This window comes from Chanodichthys erythropterus, chromosome 3 (assembly GCF_024489055.1).
Source record: "Chanodichthys erythropterus isolate Z2021 chromosome 3, ASM2448905v1, whole genome shotgun sequence".
NCBI lineage: Eukaryota > Metazoa > Chordata > Actinopteri > Cypriniformes > Xenocyprididae > Chanodichthys > Chanodichthys erythropterus.
Window position 1 is genome coordinate 9,567,634 of NC_090223.1, and position 13,177 is coordinate 9,580,810.

A 13,177-nucleotide genomic window follows, 5' to 3' on the forward strand; every position below is an offset into this window, starting at 1 on the left:
CGAGCTTTCATGGAGTGCTCGACGCAATTCCCAGGGTATTAGACAGGCACAGCTACAGTGACACTGAAAACCGGAAGAGGGGCGGGCATGACAACACCTACTGTCTAGTGCTTCCTACTCGCGTATTTAAATGCACACGCCCTCATTATTCCAAATAATGATTTCCGGTAAAATTAAAATAAAAAAAAGGAGAACACCCCATACTGCTACGTATATGACAGACCTTGTGTCAAAATATGATTATAAAAGTGTTCCAGTTGTGTTAATAGGTTGTTTGCACATGACGTCACTGCTGCACGCGAAATGCAGCTGGAGGCAGGGAGTGATTTTTCTATATAGGAATCCTATCAAAAACTCAAAATTGCGTCGTTTATGGTTGCTCAAATCGATCAAACCAAGAACCAACAAGGAGCTTTTATTGTTTACATAACTTATGTCATTTTTTAACTTTAAAAGTTGTCACCTTTTATAGCGTTTTGCGTCTGCTGATACTGAAATGAATATGGATACCTGCTTACCTTATTTGTTTTTGACTTGGTTAAATATTCACATTCTTCATGGTATTGTTTGCAGGGAAGAGAATATATTTTATCCCATTGAATGGTAATTTGATGTTTTCACTTCAGTTTTGTAGAATTCTGTTTAATGTTGATGGTTACTGTAAAAAGTGTCACGCTGCTGCTTCAGCCATCATATGGTAGAAAATGTCCAAATAAATAAATGTTTAACAAGGTGACAGAAGTCGATCCATTTCTTTTTTGGAAGTGTGTAACGTTAAATCGAAGTGTAGTTTTAATGTTGTCTTTTTAAATATTCCCTTTCCCATATGACCACGGAGGAGAATCAGAGGGGCACATTCAGCGGACAGACACCCTTTTTTACAGTCTATGACAGACACCGACACACTTTTTTTTGTATTTATTTCAACAAATGACAACCAAAATCAAACCCATAGAAGCTCGTGAACAGTTTTGAAGTGGCTGTGTGCAGGTTATACTCATTCACAAGCCGAGTGAGAGTCATACTCGCAAGTGTAATGTTAATTATTACACGAAAACAAAATACAAAACTTTCAAAAACACTCAGCTTTGTGATTATTTTATTGAGTAATAGGGAGTGGGTTAAATCAGTGACATTACATTTGCTATGTGTCGTCTTCCCATCGCCGCCTCAGTCTGCTTCTCTTGTGTGTGTTTTTACACGTAGAAAGGGCGAAAATTGTATTACACCGTTCAGTTTTTTCCACGAACGATATTGTGAGTTCCTATTACAATTCTCGATTCAGCATAAATGACCTACAATGGCGACATTTTTCACAATCACGACAGAAAATCAAAATACTGCCCTTAACATCACTAGCAGAAAGGCAGCGCGATATAAACAAACCCAGACTAGAACTGAACACGGCATGACGGCAGCTTCACATCCTCTATATCTGTCTCCTCGATGGCAGTCAAGTCTTTCAATTCAGTGGAAAAGTTGCTCATCTTCATAACATAAGGATCACGTCCAACATATGTTGTAATTTTCTGTTTATACCTTTCTAAACCAGCACAGAAAGGACTTTCCTCCATCTCTGTGTTGATTTCTACATCAGTATCGCAGATCTATACTGATGTAGAAATCAACACTGTAATGTCAGGATCAAGACCTTCTAGTGGAATTAATGGACAGAGTTCAATCATTCTTGACTGAAAATGTGTTCAAATGTGTCTCTATTTTATCAAAGCTGTAAGACTCAGAAAAGTCAACTGAAGTCAACTGTAAATACAGGCAGATGCAGATTAATTAATTTGAATTGAATAATGAATGAATTTATTAATGTATTTAGTCAGAGCTGGTTTGTGGTGTTTCAGACAGATGTGGTTCCTCAATGAAGCAGCTTCAGACAGTCTTCTTTCAGATGCTGTTGTCTGTTCTGAAACTGTTCTTCACACAGACTGTGTTGCTTCTGTCTGCAGGATTGTTTGATCAACTTTATCAGTCACAATCCTCCTCATTATTCCTGATCATTATTGAACTGCAGTACAGTCATTATCTGATCACAAATCAAACATTCAGATCACATTTCTCTCACTGCAGCAATCAAGGCGTGAGAAACATGGTGGTGAGTAAATAAGACTATTAATTAATTATTTAGCCTACATCATGCATTCGGAACTTTTATAAGCGCTAAGTTCCCGTACAAACTGAAAAGACCATCAGCGCAACTGAAGCCTTGTTTATAATGCATTAGTGGTGCGGGAATCATAAAAATATGCTGCTAATCTGAATCTTATCACGCTCCAAAAGTGAGATAAGATTTCCACGAGGCATTCCTATCGTGACACTGGTGATAAAATGTGCGATCCATTTGAATTCTATTGAGAGTTAAACACTTTAAAACACTTTAGAGAAAGTCAAGCATGATCTAGACTGAACAAAAGACTGAAAAGAAAACAAACATTATCTTGCGCCAACATTTAGCTTTTTAAACTATTCATGACTAGGGATGGGTATCGTTAAGGTTTTAACGGTATTACTACTCTTACCGATAATCGATCCGGTACTTTAACGGTATTCTTATCGGTACTTTTTGTTATATATATATATATATATATATATATATATATATAAGAGCTGAATTAACTTTGCTTTTTATTACATAGTGTCTGGCATTTTTGGTGTGTTATATAAGATACAGTAAGGACATGAACAAAGAAACAAACTGCCAAATACAATAAAACAAAGAAACAAATGAAATAAAGTGCTTTCATTTGTTCTTGTGTTCATGTAAGTAATATAGGCCTAGCCTATAAAAGAAATCTAAGTAAAGTAACCAAATGTAAAATAACACTGAATTGTTTTCACAGTATAAATTAATAGATTAAATCTTATTAAAGCTAACTATATTCAGAAGAAGAGCTGTGAGTGATTTTCTCTTTGCATTTTCTTGTTTGATTAACACTGATGGCATAATCGTCAGAAGTGACTGCTGTCACTTTAAGACAATAGATATTAACACACATCGGATTTTCTCCCAGCTGTTCATGTACACTTCCGATATAAACTGTGTTTAAGTAGCTAAACACACTCCAATCCGTTCATTTTAACATACTTTTGTGTGTATTTGATCGTTTGGACGTGCCCCTGAAGCCCAACGTGTAATTTGTTTGTCCATTTGCGATCCGTTTTGAAGCACGCGCCGCAATTCAGCCTGAGGAAAAGCGCCTCTTGCGTGGATTATTGTGCTTTCAACGTTTTAAACGTTGATAATAATTTTCAAACCATTACTGCAATTTAGCAACCGTAAAGACTGCATTGTACAACAATCACCGATTGTGCTGATTCTGACGTTAAGTTTGGGTTCAGGGAGGAATGAACGTGCGCAGCTGTGAAGAGAATGAAGGTGTGCTAGACGAAACGCGGCTAGTTTTTAATATTTTTACCTCAGATAACTTCTTTCTGATGATCCTTGAAAGCCAAAATCGAAATAAAAAATAAAATTAGCTTAATATCAAAGCACAGGCCTAAAGTGTATGCGGACGTTTAGTTTTTTAGTTCTCTCCTCAATCGTCACCATTAAACGGCTTTCATGTGAGCGGCTGCGCGCGCTGTAGCTCCTCTGCGTGAGCGCGATCTCTCTTCTTGCGAAAACAAAAATGCATCATAGACAAATGTCCTAATATTATTGCATACAGACTCAGCTGGCGACTCTGGCAAGATAGAATCTGCAAGATAATGTCAATATAGCAACAAAAAATGCACGTGTATTTTCTTTATAATTTCTCCAGTACCGATAGCAGAACCGTTAACGTCAGAGCTTATCGATACACCGGTCTTTCAAAATTTAATACCGGGTTTCGGTACCCATCCCTATTCATGACCCTCCCTTACTAGAATTTATATAGTTTTATTGTAGTATTTATGGTAAATTTGGCTAACTTGTAGAATTTATAATCTATTAAGGGAATATATTTTCACTAGATAAATACCTGTGACATCTTCTGTTGTTTCTATAGGCTATGTGTAGATTGCTATTTTTCATAACAAATGCTATGATAATGGAAAATTATTTAGTTTGACTTCTTATGACACAATGAAGTAGAAAATTGTCAAACTGATAAGCTTACATAGTCGTAAATTTAAAACTGAGTTTACAGAGTTTACCGGGGAAACAGCTCTATTTCTGCTGCTCCATAAGTGCCACCTACTGACAGAGAGTGGTTTAAATTTTCATTCAGCCTGACTACTGTTTTTTTTTTTTTTTTTTTTTTTTTTGGCCTTTTAGATAGTCTGGGTAAAAATACACCACCTTTTTTTTTTTTTAGGACTACACCACTGGGTTCAACACAGTTTCATCAGTGAAACACACATGAGGTGTAGAGATTTATACTTGCATTCAGATTTCTAGAATGAGAAGTTGAGCTCTTTTCTATGGAAGCCCGTTTCTGCTACTATATAAAAAAATTAAAAGATTAATTGTGACTTTTTATCTCAGAATTCAGATTTTTTTATCTTGCAGTTGTGAGTTTATATCTCACAATTGCGAGTTATAAAGTCAAACTTCTGAGATAATAAAGTCCCAATCGCGTGACAAATGAAGTCGCAACTGCGAGTTATAAAGTCAGAATTCTGATAAAAAGTCAGAATTCTGAGATATAAAGTCGCAACTACGTGATATAAAGTCGAGTTATAAAGTCAATTGCGAGTTATAAAGTCAGAATTCTGAGATAAAAAGTCGCATCTGCATGATAAAACGACAGAATTCTGAGATATAAAGTCAGAATTCTGAGATATAAACTCACAATTGCGTGATATAAAGTCAGAATTCTGATAAAGTCGCAACTCCAAGTTATAAAGTCAGAATTCTTAGATATAAAGTCGCAACTACGTGATATAAAGTCAGAATTCTGAGATATAAAGTCGCAATTGCGTGATATAAAGTCAGAATTCTGAGATATAAACTCACAATTGCGTGATATAAAGTCAGAATTCTGATATATAAAGTTGCAACTCCGAGTTATAAAGTCAGAATTCTTAGATATAAAGTCGCAACTACGTGATATAAAGTCAGAATTCTGAGATATAAAGTCGCAATTGCGTGATAAAAAGTCAGAATTCTGATATATAAAGTTGCAACTCCGAGTTATAAAGTCAGAATTCTTAGATATAAAGTCGCAACTGTGTGATATAAAGTCAGATTTCTGAGATATAAACTCGCAACTCCGAGTTATAAAGTCAGAATTCTGAGATATAAAGTCGCAACTACGTGATATAAAGTCAGAATTCTGAGATATAAAGTTTTTTTTGGCGGAAACAGGCTTCCATACTTTTCAACTTAGAGTAAATAATATGTTTGTGATATGTTTGTGATACAGTATGTCAGGTGTGATATGACAGTGTTGTGTAACGCGGTCCTACTACCGTGTAGCCCTCTTCTAACAAACTCTAGGTCACTGCATAAAACACTTGTGGAACCACGCTAACCACTGGGGATTCCTTTGGACCAGAATCAGAAGATAAGGATCATCTCACAAGAGCAAAGGTAAGTAGTAAGTATAATAGTATGATCTAGTAATAGTCTCTAATCAATTAATCACACAGAATAAAGTAGAATGAAGAATAAAGTCAATCAATAGGGAAAAGAATGTAGTATTTTGTTTTGATTATTTTTAGTCTTCAATCCTTCTCTTTTAAATTGGCAATGAAATAACAAGTGAATTGAATAATAAAATCCAAAATAACAAAAGGATATAAAAATTCAAAAACCCAAATCAAGGTTCAGACTCTGAATAAAAATAAATAAAATAGTAAAATAATAATAAACTTCACACTCTGAATTTCAAAATCAGTGCTTCAGTTTTGAAATCAGTTCCTCAAAGACATCCAGATTTTAAATTAATTTAAAATCAGTTTCACAATAATGAGTTTCAGTTTTTGCGTTCAACTCAGTCTTAATGTCCAGTTGAGTTTAAGTTCGATGTCTCAATGTCAAGTTCAAAAATATAAAGCAAAAAGTGTTCATCAAAAAGTGGAAGAAAAAAATTAAATCCAGGAGAGAGAAAAAAACAATGTTTGATCCACTGAAGATCCAGGTAGAAAAAAAACTCGGGAAAAATCAAGAAAAAAAATCAAAGCAAAAATAGTTTGATCCTACCAGTTCAGCAGACTTCACGCTCTTTTCTCTGTTCCCAGGTACGATGGATGGAATGGCTCGCCAGTCCTGACCGGAATACAAATATTCAGAAAGGACAGGATTCAGGAACACAATTCTCACACACACACACACACACAAAAAAAAAAACAGCCTTGTAACAACAAAGCCAAAATGAAACATTACTGTCAGTCCAAATAAATCATTTCAAATTAAATCAAACTCTGTCTCAATCATTTGCACATACATGAAGGCATGCACGCTAATTGACCATGTGCTCAATCTAACACTAGGGCCTATGCACAGTGTTAGCAAGCTAGCACCGCATGGCAAACATTTCACGTAAAGAAATTATCTCTGTCTAACACGTAAAACATCCTATAACCCTTTAAACACGACTATACAGTCACATATCATATTGAAACACTTTTAAAGCATTTTTGAAAATTTTACATCACATTTCTTTTTTAAATTCCTTTTTCACATTACAATTCACAGTATTTGCAATCAAAATAACTGAATACACTTCTTATAACAAGGTTTGTACTCACCAAGGAGAATAATAATAATAAAAAAAAGGTTGTTTCTCCCCGGGAAAAGATGTATATCTTATTGTGTCAGTCTCGTCATATCCCGTTCAAACGTCGTCACACAATACTATTCTCAAAACGAGTCGAGTTTCTCAAAGTTATATATACAGATGCAAGTTCAACTCATTAATATTTATTTATTTATATATTTTATTAAACAGCATACAGGGGATACATGAAATAGATTTGAAACAAAATACAAAAAAGAACGCATAAACAAGAAAGCGAGAGAAAAAAATTAACACGTCTAAGCAAAAAAAAAAAAAAAAAACACTTCCATTTTCAGGAAATATACAGGAGGTATTATAATGACATTATAATTATTTTTAGCAGTTGTGCAGTTTTTGCAGCTTTCTTGTTGAATGATGAACAAAGAGAGTCATAAAATAGTTTTGAATCTATACAAAAAAGCGTAATGTTGGGCTTACATTCAGTAACTTTACATTTATGCAAATGAAATAGTCCACATATTGTCAGGACTTTTAACACATTGTTCATCTCCTTTGATCCTGTTTCCCACATCAAAAACAGAACATTAATTATTTCAAAAATAAAAAGTTTGCTATAAACAGAGAAAATAAGCCAGGCTACTTCTTTCCAAAAATCATTTACATAATCACATTCAAAAAAAAAATGTGGTATTGTTTCAAGATTAGAATTACAGAATGTGCATTGTGAAGAAATGTCCAATTTAAATTTAGAAAGAAAAGAGTTACATGGATAGTAATTATGAAGAATTTTATAGTAAAGTTCTTTCATCTTGTTACGTAACAAAAATGTATTGATACCAGACCATACTTTAATAGTAGAAAGATAAGGATAATTTATTTTCCATTTAAAAAATGATTTTGGGTGACAGCTTAACTTCTTAATAAGGATTCTTCTCATCCAAAAATTGTTACATTTAACGTTACAGAGCTCGACACCTCCAATTGACAATTAGGGTACTTCACATTTTGCTACTCTGTAAGTTCAACTCGTTAATAATCAATCGCTGGATTACTAAACAGAGGATTTTAATCACAATTTGTGCAACTGCGTATTCTCTTGTTCAAGTTCACTCTCGTTCTGCCTGCTTGTCCGCTAACTTTCGGAAAGGGGCGGGACTAACTTTTCAGTTCACCAATGACACCAATGAGCAATCGGCTCGAGCATTTCTAAATTTAATTTATAAAGCAATTTTACTGCATTTTTCTTCTTTTTTTTATATTTATATATTTTATAACAATAATAGTTATATAAAATTGCAAATAAATGCTAGTGACCTGGGTTAATGACCTGGGTTACAGTTGCTTCTGTTTATTTCTGCTGCTGTTGGTTTTCTGGTTCTGATTTCTGTATTTTTCTGTTTCTTTGACAGATGAAGTGAAGTCAGTGTCAGTGATGGAGGGGGCGGATGTGACTCTACGTGTCAATACTGAAATACAGACAGGAGATAAGATATTCTGGATGTTTGGAGATGAGAACTGTCCCGTAGCTAAAAACACAGAAGAGAAGTGTGTAGAAGAGTCTGAGTACAGGGATTATAGATTCATAAACATGGACCTGAATCGTCAGACTGGAGATCTCACCATCAAGAAAATTGAAACTGTCCACGCTGGAAAATACAAACTAAAGATCATCAGAAATGGCAAATCCTCATTCAAATTATTCAATGTTACTGTTTCTGGTGAGTGCAATTTTTTTTTTAACCTAACCTTTCATTGTAATTATGGATGCACCAATACCAGTATCGGTTTTGGGCCTGATACTAAACTCATGTAGGCTACTTGTACTCATGCTTGTAAAAATACAGGTGACATTTTGCCAACACAAACTAATTATAGACGATAGCAGCAACACTTGTGGTGTTAAAGGGTCAAGAATAAACATAAATACTTAATTTTGCCAACACGTTTCGGCACAGAGGCTTTAATCAGGGCTAAAATGTTACAAGTGTGTGTAGGTTCCTTTAAAGTCTGCATGAACCGGAAGTTGCAAACGAGTTTTCTCCAGTGCTGTGACGTATTTCCAAGTGAAACGGAATATTTAATAGAGGGCAGAGTTTTACTTCAGCTCTCCTCCTCTCCATCTCTCGCTCATAGCAGACTAACGGTTGGAGGGGAGTGGTTTAACGCGAGGCGTTATTTAGACCCCAAGCCGTCAAACTGATGTCATCAGAGAAGGGGCACCGTTGCAGAGGGGAGGAGCATTTTCAGATTTTGATTAAATATTACGTATTAAGTCAAACAATTTTTTTGTGTGGATTGACTTGACGTGGCACGGGTGAATTGTTCACCACAAAACTAGCAAAATGAGCTAACAAAATAAATCAGGTAAATTTTGATTTCATGTGTACTTTAAATACAAACATTTGTTGTGATCACAACTTATTTTCTCATGATCTCGAGATAACAAAAGTTGTTTTGTTTTGATCATGACATAATCTCTGCTCTAAATTACACAAATGTGCCAACAGGTGGCAGTATATTACCCTGAAGGAGGGTATGGAGACGTACGTTGGCATCAGCTGCATCAGCTGCTCGCCTCGCAGCGCGGGTATATAATGAGCAGCAGGTGCGTTGCATCTTCAGGTTTTCGCTGAGGAGCCGAACCAAGCAGGCGGCAGCCAGAGCGATGGCATCCACTATCCAGTGGGCCATCCTGTGCTTGGAGACAGCCTTTCCCTTCTGTTGGCCTCCGTAACAGACAAAGAGCTGGTCTGAGGTCCTGAAGCGTTGGTTCTGTATGTACAGTCGCAAAGCGCGAACTGGACAGAGCAAAGCCAGGGCTGGGTCTGCCTCCTCCGAGGGCAGTGCTTGCAGGCTCACTACCTGGTCCCTGAAGGGAGTGGTAGGAATTTTGGGCACATAGCCAGGCCGGGGTCTCAGTACCACGTGGCTGTCACTCGGCCTGAACTCTAGGCACGATTCGTCGGCCGAAAATGACTGCAGGTCCCCTACCCTCTTGATGGAGGCCAATGCAACCAGCAGCAAAGTCTTCATAGACAGAATCTTTAAGTCTGCTGATTGCAAGGGCTCAAAGGGAGCAATCTGGAGTGCTCTTAGCACCAGAGCAAGGTCCCAAGAGTGTATGGAGGGGGGTCGAGGAGGATTTAACGGCCTCGCCCCCCTAAGGAACCTTACGACCAGGTCGTGCTGACCAGCAGATTTGCCAACTATGTGGTCGTGGTAAGCAGAGATAGCAGCAGTATGGACTTTGAGAGTGGAGGGGGACAGCCTACGCTCCAACCCTTGCTGCAAGAAGGAAAGCAAGACTCTGATCGAGCATCTTTGGGGGTCTTCTCGGCGAGAAGAGCACCACTCGACGAACAGGTTCCACTTCGAGACGTAAGCACGTCTCGTAGACGGTGCACGTGCCGAAGTGATGGTGTTAAGTACCTCGGGGGGTAAGTCGCCTAGAACCTCCGCGTCCCGTCCAGGGACCAGACATGGAGTTTCCAGAGGTCTGGACGTGGGTGCCAAAGAGTGCCCCGTCTCTGAGAAAGAAGGTCCTTCCTCAGAGAAATGGGCCAGGGAAGGGCTGTCGCGAGGAGTCCGGTTGGGCCAATAGGGTGCAACTAACAAGTCCTGCTCCTCGTCCTCCCTGACTTTGCACAGGGTCTGTGCAAGTAGGCTCACTGGGGGAAACGCATATTTGCGAAGGCCCCGGGGCCAGCTGTGTGCCAGTGCATCTGTCCCGAGTGTTCCCTCGGACAGGGAGTAAAACAACTGGCAGTGGGAGGTTTCTGGTGAGGCAAACAGGTCTACCTGAGCCTCTCCGAACTCTCTCCAGATCAGCTGGACCACCTGGGGGTGGAGTTGCCACTCTCCTGGCAGCGCAGCTCGTGACAGCTCGTTGGCCACACAGTTGAGCGTACCAAGGACATGAATGGCATGAAGTGACCTCAGATGCTTCTGACTCCAGAGGAGGAGATGGCGGGCGAATTACGACATGCGACCGGAGCGTAGACCACCTTGACGGTTGATGGTGAGGTGTCTGAGCACCAAATCCCTGTGTTTGCACAACTGATCCCGCGACTGAGCTAGAATGAGCCAGTCGTCAAGATAGTTCAAAAAATGCGAACACCCTGTTCTCTCATGGGAACAAGGGCTCCCTCCGTGACTTTCGTGAAGACGTGGGGAGACAGGGCCAGCCCGAAGGGTAGGACTTTGTACTGATATGCTCGACCTTCGAACGCAAATCACAGGAATGGCCCGCGTTGCGGAAGAATCGAAACATGAAAGTACGCGTCCTTCAGGTCGATCGCTGCAAACCAATCTCGGGGACGGATGCATTTGAAAATGCACTTCTGCATGAGCATTTTGAACGGTAGCTTGTGGAGGCTCTGATTCAAAACTCGCAGGTCCAAGATCGGTCGTAACCCACCGCTTTTCTTGGGTACAATGAAGTAGGGACTGTAGAACCCTGACCTCATATTGGCTGGAGGGACCAGCTCTATCATGTCTTACGCCAGTAGGACTGCGATCTCCGCACGCAAGACATGAGCATTGAAACTTTAACTAGAGTGAAGTAGATGCTCCTGAACTTGGGGGGACGCCGGGCGAGCTAAATCACATAGCCGAGCCTGAAGGTCAAAATGAGCCAGCGAGACGGACTGGGGAGCGCTAACCAGGCTCGCAGAGACCGTACAAGCAGGATCAAAGGGACCGTAGGCGTACCCGCAATGGGGCAGCGAGGTGGAACGCAGGGACGCGGCTCTGGAGGCTCTCTTAGTGAGGCGGCCCGTAGCGGGAGAGGCTTTGGCTACCTTCTCGAATGGCACGCTACTGCCCTCTGGTAAAGGAAGAGGGGGATGAGAGTGGTGAGGTTTTTCTCCTCCCACTGCTATCCAATCCCTTTTCAGACCTGGAGATGGAGGAACTGCTCTTTTTTTTTTTTTTTTTTTTTTTTTTTTTTTTAATTAGGGTACCGCTGGCTGTTGGGCCAACGGTGGAACAGAAACAAACCCAACAAAAGGGTTTATCACCCGGCCCTCCTCTGGAGGGGAAGAGCAGCCCCACCCATCTCTGGGTCACCCGTCTCAGGAGTGATTTCTCACTAACCACTTAAACAGCAGCAGAGACTGGAGGCGTCATCCCCCCGCAGCGGAGACAGTAGAACAGGCTGAGCCGAAGTTTTCCAGCAGGGGATGACACCCTTGGCAATGAGCAGACTGAGGGGTGGCCCACGAGGAACTCAATGGTTTGTCAGAGGAAGCTCCCCAGTCTGCTACTAACTGAGGAGAACTGCTGGGCTCAGTTCCCGACAGTGTCACCGGAAAGGCCACCTTGTGAGATGGGAGTGTTGAGAAAGCATTTAGCTTGACAACCTCTCGCACCTCCGCAAGGTAAGCCAGGGAGCGCTTCTGGACCACTGAGGTGGACATCGTCTGGCCGAAGGCCTGCGCCGTGACTTTGGTCACGTTTAGTCAACAAGCACAGCTCAACCCCAGCTCAGAACTACCCTCATACATAAAGAGTGCCTTGGCCTCACATGCAGGGTTGGTGTGGTCTGTGTACAGCCACCTCATCCAAGAGGGTAGTGAGAGAGGAAAACCTATGCAGATTTTGGCACTTTTGGTGTTCCATATTTATGGCACCAAAATACCTCCATACTGCAATGTTTTCTATGCACATCCGGAACAACCGGGAAAACATGGCTGTAAACTCTGAATCTGAGTCAGCATAAGCACACCATTACAGTGGGCAGTGTCACCCTCATTTCCAGAGTATAACAGCACTCTCTCCAATGCTGCAATCGACGTCTGACCCTCAGCTGGAGCTCTGAATGAAATGCTAGGTTCCCCTATGAGAAGGACCAGCAATCCAATCCAAAAACTGCACAGCTTGTGATGCGCTAGAGAGGGAGGGGCCCTAGGGGGTTGTTTCCCCGAAGGAACCCCTCAACCTCATGTCACCCAAGCCATATCAGCAAAGTAGACCTCCAGAGAGGGTGCTACAATGGAGATTATACAAGGGAACCGCACATCTAGAGCGCTGAGTGAGCACTGGGTTGCCGTGACAACCCGCGCTGCAGCCAGGCAGCTCGATGGCACACAACACGCAGAGGAGCAAGAGGTTTGCCTCTTTACTCTTTTAAAAGTGCTGAAGCATGCAGGGGAACGGCCGCCGTAACACAGACAGGGATTGTGTGCAGCCTGTCGTGTGCTCTCTTTTTCTCTTTGAAGGCGCTCACCATTACCAGCCGTAAAAACGGCTTTTCAGCGCTCAAAAGCGCACCGTACCGGCCGTGAGAACAGCCTTTTGACGCTGTCAAAACAGCTATTTGCTCAATAATGGCAAACAAAACAAAAGACAGAAAATAAAGAAAGGACTTTGACCCCGCTGCTCTGAAAAAAAAGTGAAGTTCAACCAAAAAGAGCGGAGTCTCTGGAGTACCTCCGGCCTGTGAGGGGCCATGGGGGTATGTGAGGGAATTGCGCGAGGCCGGTGACGCGAGTGTTAATGAT

At 40.6% G+C, this 13,177-nt stretch overlaps 1 protein-coding gene across 3 annotated transcripts in view; it reads left to right on the forward strand.

Annotated features, from left to right (window-relative positions):
- Nucleotides 1-13,177, forward strand: part of LOC137017032 (muscle M-line assembly protein unc-89-like) — a 95,711-nt gene that overhangs the window by 52,253 nt on the left and 30,281 nt on the right. For all 3 annotated transcript variants that reach the window (XM_067380928.1, XM_067380927.1, XM_067380926.1), the window contains one exon: nucleotides 8,087-8,395. In XM_067380928.1, coding sequence (XP_067237029.1) covers nucleotides 8,087-8,395 — 309 coding nt within the window. The remainder of the gene's footprint in view (nucleotides 1-8,086; nucleotides 8,396-13,177) is intronic.